This window comes from Electrona antarctica (assembly GCF_951216825.1).
Source record: "Electrona antarctica genome assembly, contig: scaffold_41, whole genome shotgun sequence".
NCBI classification, from domain to species: Eukaryota; Metazoa; Chordata; class Actinopteri; order Myctophiformes; family Myctophidae; genus Electrona; species Electrona antarctica.
The window spans coordinates 617,245-638,610 of NW_027638439.1; the positions used below are offsets into that span (position 1 = coordinate 617,245).

The following is a 21,366-nucleotide window of genomic DNA, read 5'->3' on the forward strand; positions in this document are numbered from 1 at the left end:
CGGCGCTGATTGTGTAAAATGAAAAGCTAGAAAAGCTAACCAAAGTATTCACATTTAAAAGAGCTCGGCTGTATTTATTGCGCTCTAAATTCCCTAATGAATGATGTAAACACTGATGGACCAGATTACTGATGTTTTAACTGAACCCTAGTCCGATTCATGGTACATTCAGATTGATCCAGGAGTCAACACATCGATGCAAATCACATTGTTAATGTTAAAACCGATTACCGATTCATCTGTTCATCTTTACATCCTTAGTGCTGACACACTTTCACCGCTGATGATGGCTCCACAAGAGATCATAATAAAAAAATACAAATTTCTGCCGTATCTTAAGACACACCCCTTCAGACTCCACTTGACGACGACCATGCAGTCTTATGTAGAGGTTAAAATGTAATTTAGATAGCATGTTATTTAGACAGATGCTAGGTTAATTTCATGACCTGGCATCCTTTTATTGTGTGATATTATGGTGTTTAGACTGATGCTAGGTTCATGGTTTACCTACAGTATGATCCTAGATCACTGAGACACTACACTGTCTCTATACATTTGATGAATGTGCTTACCTTGCTTACTGTAAGTTGCTCTGGATAAAGAGTGTCTGCTAAATGCCTAAATAGTAAAAAGTAAAGTGCTTTAAACTTACTGAGATCTATGTGGTCTTCAGGTTCCTGTTTAAGGTGGTCTTCAGATTCCTGTTTAAGGTAGTCTTCAGGTTCCTGTTTAAGGTGGTCTTCAGGTTCCTGTTTAAGGTGGTCTTCAGATTCCTGTTTAAGGTGGTCTTCAGGTTCCTGTTTAAGGTAGTCTTCAGATTCCTGTTTAAGGTGGTCTTCAGATTCCTGTTTAAGGTGGTCTTCAGGTTCCTGTTTAATAGAAACAGTGGTGGCTGGAGGACTGATCTTCACCTGCAGACTGGACTCCACACACTGGTCTGGAATGAAGGAATACAATAAGGACTTTAACAATGAGGATTTTGATGTGACCTGGATAAGGACTTTATATGATGGGACACGAATAATGTCTTCAATAAATTATGGATGTTAAACGACTCATATTTGGCGAGTCGACGTGTCGTGGCCATTTACAGACGTGCCGATCTATTTTACTCTTTTACTTTTTCAATCAGTTGACAGGAGAGCACAACTAAACTGTGCATTGACTGCACAGGCCCCAATGTTAATACAAAATCACACATGTGTGAACTGAGTGGTGCATAACTGTGGTGATCCCCGGAACTTCCAGACCCACAGGAACGCGCCCATGTTGGCGTTCCGGTTAAATAAATAAAATCCATGCAGTGGTATTGTCTGCAAGGCTACATGTCTATTCATAGTCCAGTTTTCGGTGAAGAGGTGACCACCGAAAACTACAACATGAAGTCACACCACGGTGGTCACCTCTTCACCGAAAACTGGACTATGAATAGGCCTTAACTCTTCACAGCCCAAAATAGTGAGCGGTTATTTTCACATAGGATTCTGTAGTCAACGCTGTCAGCTGCTCTTGTGCAATGCATGTCACTCGTCGTGTGTGCTGTTTTGTTTACTCCCCGACTTCCTGCTTGCCATAGTGTGTGCAGAGTTGACGGAAAAGGTGATCGAGGGGAAGGCTTCCGTGAGCCTATGGTACTTCTCGAATCATACTCTCTGTGCACACTATGCGCAAGCAGGACGTAATAACCGCACACACGGCGAGAGACGTGCACTAGACTAGAGCAGCACAGAGACACACACACACACACACACAGGTTCCCTCTACCATTTGGAAAAACATCTGATCTTTTTGAGTGGTGCAACCACTCCTATATAGTCCCCACAGGAATCCGCAGAGAAAAAGTCTTGATTCCGCGGAGAACATTCCTAATTCAGCGGAGAACAATCCTTGATTGCTCGTGTAAGAGCCATGAATTGGTTTGGTTATGTTGATTATACATTGGTCAATGAAATGAGTAGGCTGTCAATGGTGTTGATGTGGATGATTGACAGGCATAGGGGCGGACCCAAGGTTCCCATTAACATCACCTGTTAACCTGCTGTGGACACAGAGAGAGGGGGTGTGTGGGACGGCATACTTTTTGTTGACCGCTTTACACCGCTTTATTTTATTTACGTTGATTCTGTGGTTACTTTTGCTTTATGTTTGAGCACCCTTATGAGCTTTTACACTGCTTTAACCCCTTAAACGCAGTCCTTGGACCCAGCAAATTTATTTCGTCTGACAATAAGTCCCATATGATCGCCTCTCAGCGACTTATAGTTTAAGCTCCTGCAGTCGCTTACAGCGCGCCTTAGTTAATATTCCGCGGACATTAACATATTTAACCTAAATCAAGTTATCAAGCTATTTTTTTTAATAAGTCAAATCTTTCATGAAATAGATACAATTAATTGTAATTATGGATGTGTCATAATGTTCAAATAATCGTTTTTGGGGATTGATTATAATTCATGTTTTAATTTGTTTTGGTTGCAAAGGTTGTCATTCAAACTGGTCCCGAGACATCTTGTAGCTCAAAGACAATCTCTGTCCTTCCACAGTAACAGTAACTACAGTTTAGACTAGAGGATACTTAATGTGGGAGTAATATTTATTCTTTTCTGCTTTAGCATTGTCAATTTGTCACTGTCAGGAGTCAGGACCTTAGAGTATATATGAATAGAGACGGCACCCGGAGGAAACCCTGACGCGAAATGGACATAGTGGTCCGTTGACTATCATTGTGCACGTTCATGATGACACATGAACGCTGTTTCATACGTGAACGCCGCCGTTTCATATGTGAACGCGTGCAATGATAGTCAACGGCCAGCGCGTTCATGTGTTTGGGGCAAATCCATCCCAGAATGCACTCTGTTCCTACCCGGAAGGAGGAGTGAAATCGCCTCATGCGCTTTTGAGCAACTTAATGCAAGTGGATGGGAGGAGAAATCCGGTGCCGTCTCTATTAATATATACTCTAAGGTCAGGACATGGATTGAGTTTTAGTAGGAACCATTTACACAGATTCCGTTTCAGAAGGAACCTTTTAGAGGGCGCGCGTTTCGGTCCGTGCCTTATTTATGCCCCCTCTGAGTCAGGACATAAATAAATAGTGTTGTCAGACACCTCACCATGTACAAATCCTTATTATAGTACTACTGGTAGTAATAAGTTACTTTGTCATGTTATACGGACGCTCCGCGACCAGTTTTTCCTCCCGGAATTTTCCGGGAGTAAAAACGGGGGCATCCGTCTATTCCACAGACATTCTACTATTCCGCGGATGGTCGAGAATTCCACGGACGGCTTTGAAATCAGCGGTAAAATCCGCGATCGCGGAATCGCAGATTCCTGTGGGGACTACCTATAGAAAGCTATGTGTATCCCTGGCTGGCTGGCTGGCTGTGTCCGAGCACGAAAATGGTTGGTTTTCACCACGGGTCAAGCTGGACCCCAGGTGAGCGAGTGGGCGAGATTTTGGGTATTGGAATTTAGCTTTACGGTTCAGCATTGGTGAACTATGACCCGGCAGTGATAGGCACTAGCCAAAGGGAGGACAGATACACCCTGTGTTCACTCCACTGGGCGGGGTTTCATTCAGTGATCCACCAGCACTCCAAATGTAAGGCAGACGATGCAGAGCAAACACAACACATGCACTCAGATTTCAATACATGTAAACCTCTTTATTTGTGGTGAATGGCCTGAATACGTAGCACTGTTTACCCCATCCGGATAGCTTAGGTTAAAACAAAACAAAACCAAAATAAATCAACAGGAAGTTATGCACAACTTTCACACAAGGGCTCAGGACACTGGAAACAGGTTGATACAGGGGGATTATACTGATGGCCATGACCTCTGGTTCAGCTAAATATTTCCCCTTGCTGTATGAGTCCTAATGTGTTTTCTTAGAGTACTGCTGTCACCAAAGGCTTTGCTACAAACATTACAAGTGAAGGGCTTTTCTCCGGTATGAGTCCTCATTTGTGTTTTTAGATTACACAACTGACCAAAGGCTTTGCTACAAACATTACAAGTGAAGGGCTTTTCTCCGGTATGAGTCTTCATGTGTCTTTTTAGAGTACTCAAGTCGAAATAGGCTTTGCTACAAACATTACAAGTGAAGGGCTTTTCTCCGGTATGGGTCCTCATGTGTGATTTTAGGTGAGTTTTGCCTAAAGCCTTTTCTACAAACTTTACATGTAAAGGACTTTTCCCTTGTATGAGTCATCATGTGTGTTTTTAGAGTACTGCAGTCACCAAAGCCTTTCCTACAAACTTTACAAGTGAAGGGCTTTTCTCCTGTATGAGTCATCATGTGTGATTTTAGGTGACCCTTTCGCCTAAAGCCTTTTCTACAAACTTTACAAGTAAAGGACTTTTCTCCTGTATGAGTCATCATGTGTCTTTTTAGAACGCCATTGAAACGAAAGCCTTTGCTACAAACTGTACAAGATAAGTACTTTTTTCCTGTATGAGTCATCATGTGTCTTTTTAGACTTCCCTCATGATTAAACATTTTGCGTGACTTCAGTGTGTTTAAAGGTGACTGATCTACACTGGGCTGCCACTCATCACTGTCTTCAGTGATGTCAGATTCAGAACAGTGTGAAGAGAGGAGCTGCTCATCACTAGCTGGTTGTGATGTTCCACCGTCCTCTACATCAGCTTGTGTTTTCATGTGTTGAGTTGAGGTGCTGGCTACAGGCTCTGTGTCTCTGTTCTCACCATCATCATGTTCACTTCTCACTGCTAGTAATGTCAGCATTGGACTATCAACCTCTTCTGGTCTTTGAAGTAGCTCCTCCTGCTCATCTTTAATGTGTGGAGGCTCTGGTTCCTCCTGGACCAGACTGGAGCTCCTCTCCTCTTCAGAGGAAACCTCTTTACACACAGGGCGGTGCAGGACGTCTAGAGAAAATACAGGGAGGTGCAGGACGTCTAGGAAAAAGACACAATGAGAAACGGTAAAGGTTTGATTTTATTTGTTTCATGCAGTGTTTCCTGACTTTCCTCTGTTACATGAAAAGCTAGTGCACACAGTAGTGCTCAGGTGCAGCTCTCAACAATGGAAAATAAAGTATTCACATCGGTTAAAAAAGCTTGGCTGTTTTTATTGCGCTCTAAATTCCCTAATGAATGATGGAAACACTGATGGACCAGATTACTGATGTTTTAACTGAACCCTAGTCCGATTCATGGTACATTCAGATTGATCTAGTCCGATTCATGGTACATTCAGATTGATCTAGTCTGATTCATGGTACATTCAGATTGACCCAGGAGTCCACGCATCGATGCAAATCACATTGTTAATGTTAAAACCGATTACCGGTTCATCGGTTCATCTTCACATCCTTAGTACCGACGCACTTTCACCCCTGATGATAGCTCCACAAGAGATCAGAATAAAATACACATTTCTGCCATAACCCTTAGGCGCGATTCATACTCCTATTTTAGACCCGAATGGGGGGGGGGCGGGGGGGTGATGCTAGGTTCATGGGTTACCTACAGTATGATCCTAGATCACTGAGACACTACACTGTCTCTATACATTTGATGAATGTGCTTACCTTGCTTACTGTAAGTTGATACTAGATCACTGAGACACTAGCCTGAGTTAATGTGTTAGGTTTCTGGTCTAGAGGGGCGGGTCGTGGCTGAGATTTGCGCACGCCCTGATTGGTTCAGGGCGGCCTGTCCATCAGCCCCGGCCCCTCCTCTCCTCTCCCCCCCAGTGCAGCACTATGTCACATAAGTTAGAGCGACGCCCACCCTGAAGGCCTGATTCCCACTCCTAAACCAGAGCGGCCAATGCGTTCCCCCAGGCTTTCATTTTTTGCGCCGACGAAAATGAAAGCCTGGGTACCGAGGCTACTGAGACACTACACTGTCTCTATACATTTGATGAATGTTCTTACTTAAATTGCTCTGGATAAAGAGTGTCTGCTAAATGCCTAAATAGTAAAAAGTAAAGTGCTTTAAACTTACTGAGATCTATGTGGTCTTCAGGTTCCTGTTTAAGGTGGTCTTCAGGTTCCTGTTTAAGGTGGTCTTCAGGTTCCTGTTTAATAGAAACAGTGGTGGCTGGAGGACTGATCTTCACCTGCAGACTGGCCTCCACACACTGGTCTGGAATGAAGGAATACAAACAATGAGGACTTTATATGATAAAGGACACGAATAATGGCTTCAATTAGGGATGTTAAACGACTCATATTGGGCGAGTCGACGTGTCGTGGCCATTTACAGACGTGTCAATCTATTTTACTTTTTCAATCAGTTGACAGGAGAGCACAACTGTGCATTGACTGCACAGGCCCCAATGTTAATACAAAATCACACCCGTGTGAACCGAGTGGTACAAAACTGTGTGGGGGTCCCCGGAACTTCCAGACCCACAGGAACGCGCTCAGGGTGGCAGGCCGGTTTCGGCGAGCCGCCCCATGTCCGAAACGGTCGAGAAATGACAGAGTTACTGTGTGGTGATCCCCGGGGGTCCCTCTACTGTACTGTACTGTACTGTACTGTACTGTCACACCCAAAATCATCATATATACAGTTAATATGTGACACTTGGTGGTGAAAACCAACCTAACGCTATTTCCGTGCTCGGACGGACCCAGCCAGCCAGCCACGGACCCAGGGACACACAAAGCTCCGCAATGGAGTGGGTGCAACACTCAAAACTAAATAAATGTGTTAATCCGTACGCTACAGCAGTAGTAGTAACATAATCCTCGCGTAGCCAGACGAACCTGCCATTGCAAAAAAAAAATCCATGCAAAATCCATGCAGTAGTATTGTATGCGAGGCTAACTCTTCACAGCCCAGCCTTCAAAATAGTGAGCGGTTATTTTCACATAGGACTCTGTCGTCAACGCTGTCAGCTGCTCTTGTGCAATGCATGCCACTCGTCGTGTGCAAGGTTTTGTTTACTCCCTGTGTGCAGAGTTGACGGCCAAGGTGATCGAGGGGAAAGTCTTCCAGGAGCCTATGGCACTTCTCGAATCAGCTTGGTCGTCATCTGTGTACACTATGTGCAAGCAGGAAGTAAAAACCATGCAGAACCGCGACGAGAGACATGTACGTGTCTAGATGTACTAGACTAGAGCAGTACAGAGACACACACTACGTTCCCTCTACCATTTGGAAAACATCTCATCTTTTTGTGCAACCACTCCTCCTATAGACAGCTGTGTGTCACACACACACACACACACACACACACACACACACACACACACACACACACACACACACACACACACACACACACACACACACACACACACACACACACACACACACACACACACACACACACGATGTATATTTTGATAGCTTATGCATCTCAACATATGTCATAATCGTACACATAACACTTGCAGGGTGCAGGTCTCATGCCTGAGTGGAAGGTTCATCCAGTATAGCAGGTCACTAAAAGTGGCCCAGGGACACTTTGGGTAGTCAGCTATCTTAAATAACAGCTGTAAGCCCATCCTGCTATAGAATAGACTCAGTGACTTTTACCACCCAAGGAATGCTTTCAACAGAAAGACCCCTGTGGTGACTGATTGCTGACTCTGTGGTAGCTTGTTGACTAAGCCTTGAGGGTCAACAACACACACACACACACACACACACACGCACATGCACATGCACGTGCACGCACGCACACATTCTCATCCTGGGCCCCTGACCACACAGTGATGGCTTCCCCTCGGATTCCCCAGAGCATCTCATGCACCTGTTCACTAGCCCTGTCCTGACCTGCCCTCTCTGCTCTCCCATAGGCCTACTACATTCTTGTCACAATGGAGGCCCAAAGAGGAAACAAATCCACAAGCCCCCACCACACACACACGCACGCACGCACGCACGCACGCACGCACGCACGCACGCACGCACCCACACACACACGCAGGAACAGGGTGACACCCACATGTTAAGAATGTATAAGACAGGTAGGGGATCAGTAGAGGAGTGTGAGTGAGATACAGAGAGAGACAGAGAGAGACAGAGAGAGAGAGACAAGGGGGGCCCTGCATGAGATGCAGGCCTCAATATGCTGTGACGATGATATCTGTAACCTGTCTGTAACTGATTGCTGACCAATAAATGGAACGAAGGATTATGTGCCTGCTTGGATCTCCATACTCATTTCAAACAGCAACTTAGTAAAATCTCCACAGAACCCTGAAGAAAAGACACATCACAATGGCGCCAGACGTTGGAGGGTGGTTGGTGAGGAAAAGTCTGGGGATTTTCTGCGCCACGCGAGACGGACCTGCGTATCTGTGGATTTTTTGTTGCTTTTGACGTGACTTTGGATGGGACCTGGGACTGAAGTTAGGATGATGGAATAGGTTTGTGATTCTTGTGTTAAGCGTACGTGTTAGGGCCATAGTGTACATCTGGACGCTGTGTTAGGCAGGTTATTGGTTAGGTTAGTAATTAGGTTCTTGGAGTCTGCTTCTGTTAGGGAGTTGACAGAGTTTAAGAGTTAAGTGGTAGTGTAGCTTATATGGTATGATTGTGCGTACATGTGTGTGCTAGAGCATCTTTGTGAGTTGGGGTTGAATGCCGCGTGCTGGGGAGGCCTTTTTCTTTGTCTTTGCGACGGAGCGGGGGAGGATTTTATGCTTTAGGCTTGGGTGTTATTATTTGGGTTGGCCTATAGTATTATTTTTTCTTTTAGGTATTTCTGGAGCATGTGGAACATGTTTCTGAGGGGGGAGTAATATAGATATTAAAATGGGGATTTAATTCAGGTTAAATTGGCTTTAATTTGGGGGTCCAAGCTAAATTTAGGAGGTAATTGAGAATACATTTCTCATTGTAAATGATCACATTTAGGATATTTCATTTATCCTTTGTAAAATTAGATAGGTTAATTTGGATGGTTAAGCATACAGGTTTTTTATTTTAGTCAAAAAATATAGCCTGCAGGGGTAATTTGATTCTGGGACAAAACAGTTGCTTAGATGTGAATGAGGGAGCGATTGAGTGCATTTGAGGCCTGTGTGCAGGAGTGCATGCAGGGGGGTCAATCTCTTCCCTAAGCCAGTGAGTTTAGTCTAAACAAAACTATATATAGAGGCATTTCTATGTTTATTTTTATGTGTAGTTTGTCTCTCATTTCTTTATGTTACATTTTCCTGTGTGGATGGTGTGAGAGAGAAAGTATTACATGTTTTTACATGAGTTTGTAGACTATCTACTCATTCTTTGGGGCTAGTATGCAAATGAGTATGCGTGTCTGTGGGAGGTGAGAGGAGACTGCATGCATGAGTGCGACCCAGAATTTATGACAGTGAGTGAGATTATTTACTATTTAGTAGATATGATGGATGCAGGGATAATCCCAGTGGACCTTGTGCAAAAGAAATATCCCTTATTTGATGATTTTTCTAAATTTTCAAAGAGATTCTATAGATTTTGTAAGGAGGGACAAAGTTTGAAGGAAGGCCTTCACAGTGATGATACTATGACTACGGTTCCATCAATTTGTGGAGTAAATCCTATTTCCTCTGAGTCTCTTCCATTTTTTGAGGAAAGAGGACACTCTGGCCACACTATAATGATACAGCCTGTGGCAGCAGATTTGACGAGGCAGCTGGAACAGCACACCAGGAGTAAGACTGAGCCACTAACGGGTGGTGGAGCTGTGCAGGTTCTGCACTCATCCAGTGAAGACTCCGGCCTGAGCAGCCTTCATTCCAGTACTAGAACTTTGAATGGCTATGATCTACATACTCCGAGGGTCCTGGCGGAGGCGGAACAAAAGCTACGGACCATTGACCAGGCCTGCAAGAACAGCCAGCGCAGTGATGTTGGCACCGGCCACGATAACGATGCAATCTACTCTGGGCCAGACCACAGCAACAACTCAGCACAGACTGAGGTGGACAACAGGGACGTGAGAACATCTGAGCAGTCAAAACCTGGGCTACAAGCAGACTGTATTAAAGAGGAGCTGGGATTGGTCCGGCGCCTGAAAATGGACTTGATCAGTGAATTGACTGTGTCGACGAGGGCACACAGACATTTTCTGCGTATGATTGAGACGCAGTTGAATGAACTTTCAGTGAGGGAGAAACAGTTGATCGGTGATCTCAGTGACAAGGCTGCACACAGCCACAGTTTACATGGAGGTGATGACATCTACAGAAGGACAGCAAGCCCCAATCCGGCCATGAGCACCATTTCCGAGGAAGTGAGGAAGGACGCTGTGGTGCTGAGCTCTCTTGGTGATAGTCTCACCGTTCTTCGTGGGCAGATTTCTGAGGCGGAGAAGAGTTTTCGGGAGAATATTGAGGATTCAGCCGCTACTACGTACCTGGCGGAGCGTTTGGCTGGATTGACTGCTCAAGAAAAAGACTTGGTTCGATTGTACAATGACCATTCTGATGCGTTGAAAGAGCTGGAGAGCAAACACTGCCGTGACAGAGCTGCTGGACGCACGGAGAAACGTGTGTTACCGAGTCACGACAGGCAGAGTGGGAGTAAGAGGAAGTACTTCAACAAAAGTGATGAGGATTTTGAACAGGACAGCAGTGATTGTGAGAGCCATTCCGGCACTCGCACACGTTCAAGCCGGAGACGTGTGAAAGACTTCAGGGGGGCCTTGAACGAATGCCCATGCAGATCAAAGAGGCCCACACCTGACATTGATGATAACTGCCCCAGGATGCTCCCGGTGCTGGGGAAGGGCAGACATATGGAATACAAGCCATGGGCGTCCGTCGACATGACTGACATTGTGCGTCAACTTCCCCTTTTGCGGGATGGTGCGCACCGCTGGATATCGAAGTTTGAGGACCTTTTGACTGGGACAGAGCTAACTGTGGGTGACTTAAAACAACTTCTGGCAAATCTGATTGACATAGACGGCCTAGATGACATTCTTGTCCGTGCGGGACTTCGACTGTACGCAGGCACGACGGCTGGAGACGCAGACCTTTTCTTGAGTCACAGAGGAGCACTATGGCGTGCGCTGAGAGTCTTGTACCCCACTGTCGTACATCCGGATACGATTACGATATCTCCGCTGGGGGTCTCCGAACCGCCACGTAAATATGTCGCCCGCGTATGCCAGGAATGGATGGATGCCACAGGAAAGGACCCTGAGCGTAATGATTTTGAATGGTCTATGGTCCACTCAAAAATTGAACAAGGTCTTCCTGAGAAGGTCAGGGCCAATCTGCAGACAGAGGTTGGCCTGGTGAGATTGACCCTCGTACAATATGTGGAACACATTGTGCACTGTGTTGGACTTGCTCGCAAGGAGGCAGATGAGCAGGAACAAAGTCACACAGAAATGGTTCGACTGCTGACCAAGACCCAGTTGGAGGGCGCACAACAGATCATACAAGCGGCTGTCGTGACAGCTGGGGTCGAGCCCGAACAGTTTCATCCACATAATCCCAAGCCGAGTGGATCACGTTATTACACAGGCTGTTATAGGTGTGGCGATGTGACGCACTTGCAGCGTTTTTGCACGGCTGTTTTGCCGAACCGTCCGCTGCCACAACAGTGGGAACCTCCACAACCACTTCTGCCATGGAGAGTACGAGAGACGCAGTGGGAGAGGCAGCAGTGGGAGAACCCGCGACAGCAGAGATGGCAACAATGGGCATGTCAGCCACCTGTGCGACCCTATCAGGGGGCAGTACAGCCACAGACACGTCACAGCCCGGAAAGCTGGAGGATGAGAGGTGTTTGCCATAAATGTGGGATATATGGTCATTTTTCTGGACAATGTGATCAGAAACCACAATGGGAAACTTTGAGGGAAGTCAAGTTGACCGGACCTCATGGATGAGAAGGACAGCTAAAGGAGAAGTGCCATGCTCTTCTTTTGACAGTTGACTTGAAACGCCCCTCTCTATTGAAATGTGTGTGTGAAAGGGGACACCGCCTGATTGAGTGCATGAGTGAGTGAGACGAGGGGGGTCCCTCTCCCCTCGCAGTGGTAGAGAGATTACTTCTACCCTATTCGACTGTGTGAAGTGAGTGAGTTTGAAGGGTTGGAAAATAATACTACTACACTGTGGTAGTATTTTGAATCAACTCTGTGTGAGAGTGTGTGCAGGCATGGAATCTTCTCATTGAAAAGGGTATAGCAATGGTAGACTTGTCTACGGTTGATCTTTTTTATTTTGGTGGTGGATTTATGGCTTGGTACACCTGTCACAGGTGTCAGAAGAAACGTACAGTATGTTTGCCAGGCCATATGAAGCTTGAGTTTGGGGTAGACACCAGCCAGGGGTTTCAATGAGAAGGTCACACAAGCCTGGGAGTGTTTGTGGTGTGAATGAAATCACGAGAATTGATTGAGAATAATGTATGTGTGAGTGAATGAATGATTGAATGTACTTCATACTAGACTTACTTCAAAAAGGTTCTAGCTATGTCCGGTGAAATATTGCTAGTAGAAGCCATTCTAAGAGTGATAGGTAAATGAGCAAATACATACAGAGCTGACTACGAATACTGGAGAGTCAATCTTTATATGCTCTGACGGAATGTGCTTTAGGGGAAAGAGGGGGGAGAGAGCTATTTCCTTCTCACCCTAAAATAAATACCTGGTTTAGTTTCAGATAACAGGGAGAGGGCTTTAGGGACCTCCTGTGGACCTCCTGTCCTGTCCTGTCCTGTCTTTACCTCCTACCTCTGTTTGACCCGCTGTGAGCTGTTTATTGGGGGTGCTATTTAGAGAAAAAGATGGGAAGAAAGTCTGCTTTTGGAGTCTGATGTCAACAAGTAGATCGCAATTAAGGACTACATTTGTAAGGGTGTATTATGGTGTGAATTTTAAGTACTTACTACATAACGGTGATCACAGGAATTCGCCACCCTGTGTTCTGAGCACAAGACTTGCTGGTAGCATACTGAGGGGGATTTGACCCATATCTCCAGGAGTGGAAGTTTTAACCGGGGGATCTAGACCCACGGTTGAACCTTTTCAGGGTTAAAGCAAGCCAGCCCCTCAGCTCAAAACACCTGTCCATCAATACGTTTGGTGACCTGACATCAGTGAATTTAGTTAGTTCAGCGACACTATTTATGACTCATTTAATAGTCTCATTGTAATCTCTCAACGCCATGGTTATTATTCATTCCTTTGCCATGTCAGAACTAGGGAGATTAGCAAAAAGAGTGAGATTAATGCCAGAGAGGTCATCTTAGTGACCAGTAGCTTGTAGTGTCATCAATATCCTAAGAAATGATTGGGGATATTTGTAGTGGGAGCCTGCATGTTTCCTTTTAATAGGTGTAAAGGAGAGGGACATCATGGATCATGGATTCCGTCACGGAGAGACCACCGGGTCTCCAGGATGTCAACGGTGACATCTGAGCAGCGCCTACAGGAGGTCATCCCGAGGGCAGAGAGTCCAGGGGGGTGTGTCTGCAGGCAGCTGTGACAACACTACGAGAACAGCGACAGAGGAGCTCCTAACTCAGCTTCTACCGTCGGAAATCAATAGCAGGTGACTTTCACAGACCTGTGTTCGCTACAGGAGGTGTCGGATTGAACGCTATTCTGCGGCTACGGCCCACGGGCCCACGCCAACTGGTTCTCCACCGTGATGGAGGAGAGGAGCGTGCTCCTTCTGCTCTGGAAAGAGGAGGAGCGTTCCAAGAGGAGAGGTCCAAGGGAGACCGTTCCAAAGTTCATGTTACAATGGAGGAAAGGAGCGTTTCAATGCTTTTGCTGTCATGATTGACATGGCTAAGCAAGAAGTTGTACACTAGAGCCTTGTGATTGCTCGAGGAGAATCTACTGTCCACTCGAGCCTTGTGAATGCTCGAAGGGAGTTCTACTGTCGACTGCAGTAAGCTGTAGTTCACGTGTGCTGAAGCGTATGGGGACAACTGTCTGCTTCAAACCTACAGATCTCAGAGCTATGTGCGAGCTCTGAGAATCAAGAAGGATGTTCCAAGCGTTTTTATTCTATAGGCGAAAAAAATAATTGTGGGAACCATTTCCCTAGCGCGTTGAACGTCTGAACAATTTGCGTCATGGAAAGAAAAAAAAAAAAAATCGCGGTTCATCTGAATTGTGATTGATGTTGGAAGAGTTGCTCTAATGTTTGTGTTTTGTTGTATTCTGTGCTGACAGGTCAAAGTCGATATAACAAGGTACTGAAATAGTACTGTTTTAGGGATGTTTGTTTTTATGATTAACCATTTTGTCATGCTATGAGTGTTAACTTTTCATTTACAGGATTTAATCAATATAGGAATTTGATTTAGTCTAAATAGGATTTCAGTTATATAAGGAGTTTAATTTCTGTTACAACAGAACAAGCCCCATGCTTGTTCGGTTCTACTTTGGTACAATATAGATAGTTTTAAAAAAAAATGCTCCTGTGTCCAGGGGGGTCTATCGGGTTGAAAAGGTTTTGGTTGGTTTGTTTAAAAATAATAGTTGATGGTAATAATATGAGTTCATTTTAGATAACTTCCTTAAGTATCACAGTGAAGTCCAATTAAAAAATGGGAATTATATTCTAGTTAGTAATACAAATGTTGTTTAATTGTCAGTTAAAATAGGCCTACATTAGGAGTATAATGTTACTATGTTAGTAGTCACATATTGATACAGATTGAAACCTCACCATGAGTATTACATGTTAGTTCTTAGTTTGTGTGCAACTTTCCGAATGTCGGATGGATGGTTTCTGCAGGGCCATTCATCCATTATTCCATGAAAGTTGCTCACTAACTAAGAAGGGGGGGAGAAGGGAATATTATATTATTTCTTATTAAGTCGATATTGGAATCCACTTCCAAACAAATATTGATGTCTATACAGGTACAGGAATCAGCCTATCTAATGTTGGGGAACAAATTAAAAATAGTATAGTAATTAGCCTAGGAACAGTTCACTGGAATTTATTTTATCTGGGTGTGACAACAAACAGCTTCGGACTGATAGGGTCATTGTCTAACAGATTGATTTTGTTCATTTTGTTTTGAGTTTGACTGTGTTTCATCTTCACATTATCCAGGGGGGAAGAGGGTAATTACCTACGAAGGGAGACCGTTTGGGGAATTTGAACATTTTGGGATTTTTTGGAGAAAAAAGAAAAAAGTGAACATTTCTTTGGAAAATTAATTTTGGTCATTTATAAAATATGAATTATGTCTGGGGAATATTTAATTCCCCAGAAGGGGGGTCTGATGTATATTTTGATAGCTTATGCATCTCAACATATGTCATAATCGTACACATAACACTTGCAGGGTGCAGGTCTCATGCCTGAGTGGAAGGTTCATCCAGTATAGCAGGTCACTAAAAGTGGCCCAGGGACACTTTGGGTAGTCAGCTATCTTAAATAACAGCTGTAAGCCCATCCTGCTATAGAATAGACTCAGTGACTTTTACCACCCAAGGAATGCTTTCAACAGAAAGACCCCTGTGGTGACTGATTGCTGACTCTGTGGTAGCTTGTTGACTAAGCCTTGAGGGTCAACAACACACACACACACACACACACACACACACACACACACACACACACACACACACACACACACACACACACACACACACACACACACACACACACACATGCACGTGCACGCACGCACACACACATTCTCATCCTGGGCCCCTGACCACACAGTGATGGCTTCCCCTCGGATTCCCCAGAGCATCTCATGCACCTGTTCACTAGCCCTGTCCTGACCTGCCCTCTCTGCTCTCCCATAGGCCTACTACATTCTTGTCACAATGGAGGCCCAAAGAGGAAACAAATCCACAAGCCCCCAACACACACACACACACGCACGCACGCACGCACGCACGCACGCACCCACACACACACGCAGGAACAGGGTGACACCCACATGTTAAGAATGTATAAGACAGGTAGGGGATCAGTAGAGGAGTGTGAGTGAGATACAGAGAGAGACAGAGAGAGACAGAGAGAGAGAGACAAGGGGGGCCCTGCATGAGATGCAGGCCTCAATATGCTGTGACGATGATATCTGTAACCTGTCTGTAACTGATTGCTGACCAATAAATGGAACGAAGGATTATGTGCCTGCTTGGATCTCCATACTCATTTCAAACAGCAACTTAGTAAAATCTCCACAGAACCCTGAAGAAAAGACACATCACACACACACACACACACACACACACACACACACACACACAGTCTGAGATGGAAAGTGATTTTAACATTTATAAACATATTAAATTTATGGCGGTCTGGATGTTCCGTGGACCCTCACACGGAGTTGCACCACTCACTTCACACGTTTTTTCTTATAATGTTTTTGAACAATACATCAAATATATATGTAATTATTTATAATAAAAAACTTTTTGGGATTTTGATTTTTTTAAGTTGAGATGAGCATGAGTCAAAAATGGAAAATCTATATTCAATCTCTGTACTATCTTTGACTTGTTTAGCCATGGGTCGACAGGGATTAGTTTGGGTGGTCTGATCTCCGCCTCGATCCCCTCACGTCAAAACAGTTCTCAATGTTTACAAGTTGACTTGATGAGAAGACGTGTGGACATGGAACCAGAGAGAGGAAAAAACACCACGAGAGTGAATTGAAGAGTGATCAGGCACACGTGTGTTCTCTCCTCAGTGAATAAATAGTGATCAGGTAAACGTGTGTTCTCTCAGTAAATGAATAGCAGTTATGTTGCACACAGATCATGATATGCATCCGTCTAGTAGCCGGGTAGCCGAGCTAGCATTGGAGCAGCGCATTGACTGTCAGAGATATCAATTAAATAAACGCTGCATGGCTTTTGGGCGTCAGCTGACAAAATAACATATCCTTCAATATTCCAAAACACATGGAGGCTCTCTACCTGTGCATGGAAGCACATAAAAAACGGTTCAGACCAAGTCTGAAAGGGCAAAGTTGACGGCGGCTCAGCCTGCAGCGCACGCACCCACACACACACAGCCAGTAGAGGGAGAAAAACAAATCACACGTGTGAAGTGATCATACATCATCACATTCCGGCTAATCACAATGGGCGTCCTCACTTTTCTGTACTCAATATGTACATTGCTCAGCCAATCAAATCACCGCTATGGGACCCGTACACACAGACACACAAAGCCGGGCATAAGAGGGGAGTGCCCCTCAAAAAACAGACATACAAGCTGGCTGTCAACTGCTTGTAGATCTGTTGTTGTGGGCACATAGAGGCACCCTGGAGACATCAACGCAAAATGAACCCGATAAATCCGTCATAGTGAATGCGTTCAGTTCACGCCATAAGTCTAGAACTGTCAATGTTGTTGTGCGCTGTTTCCTTATTTATATCTGTCGCCACAGTGAGGCTGGAAAATGGTGACCGGAAATCTTGTTCTGAGCGAGTCTCCTCTCTGTACCCGTGGTGTGCACACACAGATCCGACACACCAAAGGTCCGACATGCTGAATCAACGGTCGGACCCAGCTTTGTGTGTCTGTGTGTACCCCATAGTGATGATTTGATTGGCTGAGCAATGTACGTATTGAGGATTAAAAAATCAGACCAGTCTGAAGTGAGTGGTGCAACAGCACCCCCTATTGGTACTCTAAACATTGGGACACAGGGACATAGTCACATAGGTTAGGACATAGGGACAAAGCTGTTCCTTGGAGTTGTTGCACCACTCCAAAAAGTGAGGACAGAAAAGTCCCTCCCCAACCCATCCTTAAACTATTTGGATTGGCATTGGACAATCGCTTTTTGGGGTGGGATTTAGTGAAGGGATAATTGTGAATCAGAATGTGATGATGTATGATGATAAGAGCACCCCTCACAAGTGTGATTTTTTTTCTAAGTTTGCTTTGGTTGTGAAACGGATAGGAAAATAAGTTGTTGGCTTAGTGAGGGTCGCTCTTATCATCATACAGTAAGATCATTATACATTATATTATGTGCTCAACCAATTAGTAAGAGCATTTTATATTTGACCAATCTGGGAACTAAATCGTTGCCAAGAAATGTCTTCACCAATGTGTTTCTAAAGGTGTCTAATATATTACTAAAAGTTTGAAATTAAACTCCCGTGGGAAATTTGAGTTATTAGCATAATGTGACCATACCATTAACATCCTATATAAGGCAAAAAAGTCAAAATGTCATCATTCTTTAAGTAGCATGTGATATATGAAACTAGGGTTTTTTCATGATTCTGAATCCATTCCAAGCATTAGTTTTGCACTAAAAACACTCATTGTGCTAAATTCAGCCATATCCATTTGCCCAAATGTGCTGACCTCATCACATTTGTGATGACGGCTATGGCTGTTTTCCTCCCAAGGAGTGTTTTTTGTGCAAAACGAATGCTTGGAATGGATTCAGAATCATGAAAACCCTCTAGTTTTATATGTCACATGCTACTTAAAGGGATCCCTGGTTAATAAGACAAATATGCCTTAAAATATTATACTTACCCTCTAAAATTAAAATAAAATAATAAAAACACATTCAATATTTTATTTCTTTCATAAATAAAGAATCTTTCAGTCAATAGTGACTGCTCCTGTCGCAAGTTGATGATGTCATATGTCCATGTGTGGTCTAGCCCTATGGAATTATAGAATGCATATGCTAATAAAAAACAACTTAATACTTCCTAAAGTTAATATGAGCATCAAAGCAATATTTAAAATATTTTTTATTAGCATGTGCATTCCATATATTCCATAGGGCTGGACCACACATGAACATATGACATCATCAACTTGCGACAGGAGCAGTCCCTATTGAGTGAAAGATTCTCTATTTATGAAAGAAATAAAATATTGAAGGTGTTTTTATTTTATTTTTTTAGTAATAGAGAATAGGGTCAAGTATAATGTTTTAAGACATATTTGTCTCATTAGCCAGGGATCCTTTTAAAGAATGATGGAATTTGGACTTTGTTGCCTTATATAGTTGTTATGGTCATGGTCACATATTATGCTAATAACTCAAATTTCCCACGGGAGTTGAATTTCAAACTTTTAGTACATATTATTAGACACTTTTAGAAACATATTAGTGAAGACATTTCTTGGTAACGATTTAGTTCCCAGATTTTCATAGGTTTCTCTTACTAAATCACATCGTCACAAAAAAAACTGTCAAATGTCATTCTGGTCAATCACATTTGGGGTTGTCACTTTTCTGCCCTCACTTTTATCTTCAATATGTACTTTGCTCAGCCAATCAAATCATCGCTATGGGGTGATCACCAATCAGCCAATGTTTATGCTCAAACAAACCCAGAAAGCTGGGCATAGCAGGGGCTAACACCCCTAAAAATGTATGAATCCATGCAATGGGCCTCATGCGCCAACCGTTCTTAAGAGGAAATTTGTTCTTAGACCCACTTAGGAAGTTTTTAAGAAGGTTTTGGGATCCCTCAATCTTTTCTTAGCTGTGATTTGTTCGTAGGTAAGAACAGAATCTACGCACACTGTGGAGCACTCTTAGGGTGCCTTTTTCGTTCTTAAGTGCAATCTGAAAACATAAAGGGAAAACAGCGCCATCTGCATGATGCTCAAAGTTTGGTCTGAGGACCTCAAGGGGTCCTTGAGGAAGTTCCAGGCAGTCCACAGCAAAATATGGAATATTTTACCACTTTAATCCCATTTTATACTTTGAAAATAGCCAATAAACAAGCTCACAAACGCGTCCCATTACTGCCCATTTTGAGCTTGTAGATCGGCTATTTTCAAAAAAAAATGATAAATCTTCAAAACATTACCCTAGCAGAAAATATTTTCATATGGGGGTCTGCAGAATGCATGTCAATTTGGGGGTCCTTGACATGAAAATGTTTGAGAACCACTGGTTTAGAGTTCACAACCCAACCCAAACAAACGCACCATACCCACCACATAACCCACACATAATGTATAAAATACATTCATGAATATTGACTGTTCACTTCAGTACCTCCACAGTATTATTGATTTTTAATGTTTGGAGTCTGGTGTTCCACCATATTTAGACTTTAGTTTAGGTATTCTTGACTTCACTCAACTTTATTTCTATGTGTGAGGTCCTGTGAGCTGCAATCACACACAAGTGTGACTGCAGGCAAGGCCATGGAGTCATGCAAAACTACACCCACCTGGGTGAACACAGGTAGGAAAGTGAATTCCCAATGCCTTATATGGGATTGGTGGGGCGGTTCCCTATGGTAATTAGGATGCTAATTAGGATATGTGGGGCGTCTACCTATGATAATTTGAATGAACTGGCACACGCCTTCAAGTTATTTTGGATTCATCATCATAAGAACATGCTTACGAACAATTCTGCCTACTTAAGAACGTTTCATGAATCTGACTGGACTTCTTAGGAATTCACTTAGGAAGAAATGTAAGAGGAAAAGTTAGGAACTTATTGGCGCATGAGGCCCAATGTTCTTTTATCACCAAAATAAACTACTACAAAACTATCTGCACACGATAATACAAATCTATAATCGATAATAAAAATCTTAAATTTTATCATGATTATTACTGAGGAACTATTATATGAAGATAGGTTGAAAAGTGGTGAAGTGGTCCTTTAAGTCAGGTTCAATCAGACAGACTAACTAGAAAAAGTGCCCTTCTGGGCACAGGTCTCCACCAGGAGGATGTTTTGTGTGTGTGTGTGTGTGTGTGTGTGTGTGTGTGTGTGTGTGTGTGTGTGTGTGTGAGAGACGCGGCTTGGCCTGTTGTAGCGCCACCATGAGGCTGATTTGAAAACTGTCAAGTGGCATTTCTTCCTCAGCCTAGTGGGAATATGCATGCACAGTTTCACCGCAATCGGACGCTGCGTTGAGTAATTGTGGCAAAATGTACAAAACGGGTACAAAGCGGGCTACTCCTGAAAGGTTTAGAAGCCAATTGTAGGCAATGAAGGTGGATTATGAGAAATCAAACAAACGTGTCTTGATCACATGGCTATGGAGATCATGTGTACCGATTTGCGTGAAATTTGGATAAAATCTGAAAGAGTAATATTAGAAAATTTGTTTTACATATGTCGGCCTCCTGGTGGCGCTATAAAGAGCAGATGTGAAAAATTCCAGGCAAAGGTTTTTCCTTGGCCTCTAGGGAGTTGGCATACAAAGGTATCCACAGATCCGTGCAGTTAAGAGGTAAAAACACTTTTCGGCGAGTTATAGCGCCACCATGAGGCTGAGTTGAAAATGTTCACGTGGCATTTCTTTCTCGGCCTAGTGGGAATGTGCGTGCACAATTTCACGGAAATCACACGATGTGTCCATGATTTGCAGCATTTTGTTTGAAACTGAGCACTCCTGCAAACTTTGGAAGCCAATCTTAGGCAATCAGGATGGAGTCTGAGAAATCTGAAAGACCCGTTTCGTTGAATGGCTCTAGAGAGACT

General features: G+C 43.8%; 1 protein-coding gene across 1 annotated transcript in view; it reads right to left on the minus strand.

The window, feature by feature from the left end:
- The window catches only part of LOC306918078 (uncharacterized protein), a gene marked incomplete at its 3' end in the record, with an annotated part of 28,254 nt that overhangs the window by 5,943 nt on the left and 945 nt on the right, over nt 1-21,366 (minus strand). Inside the window, exons 2-4 of the mRNA XM_079530966.1 lie at nt 5,986-6,126; nt 4,720-4,932; nt 656-940 (exon numbers count right to left, since the gene is read on the minus strand). Coding sequence (XP_079387092.1) covers nt 656-940; nt 4,720-4,932; nt 5,986-6,126 — 639 coding nt within the window. The remainder of the gene's footprint in view (nt 1-655; nt 941-4,719; nt 4,933-5,985; nt 6,127-21,366) is intronic.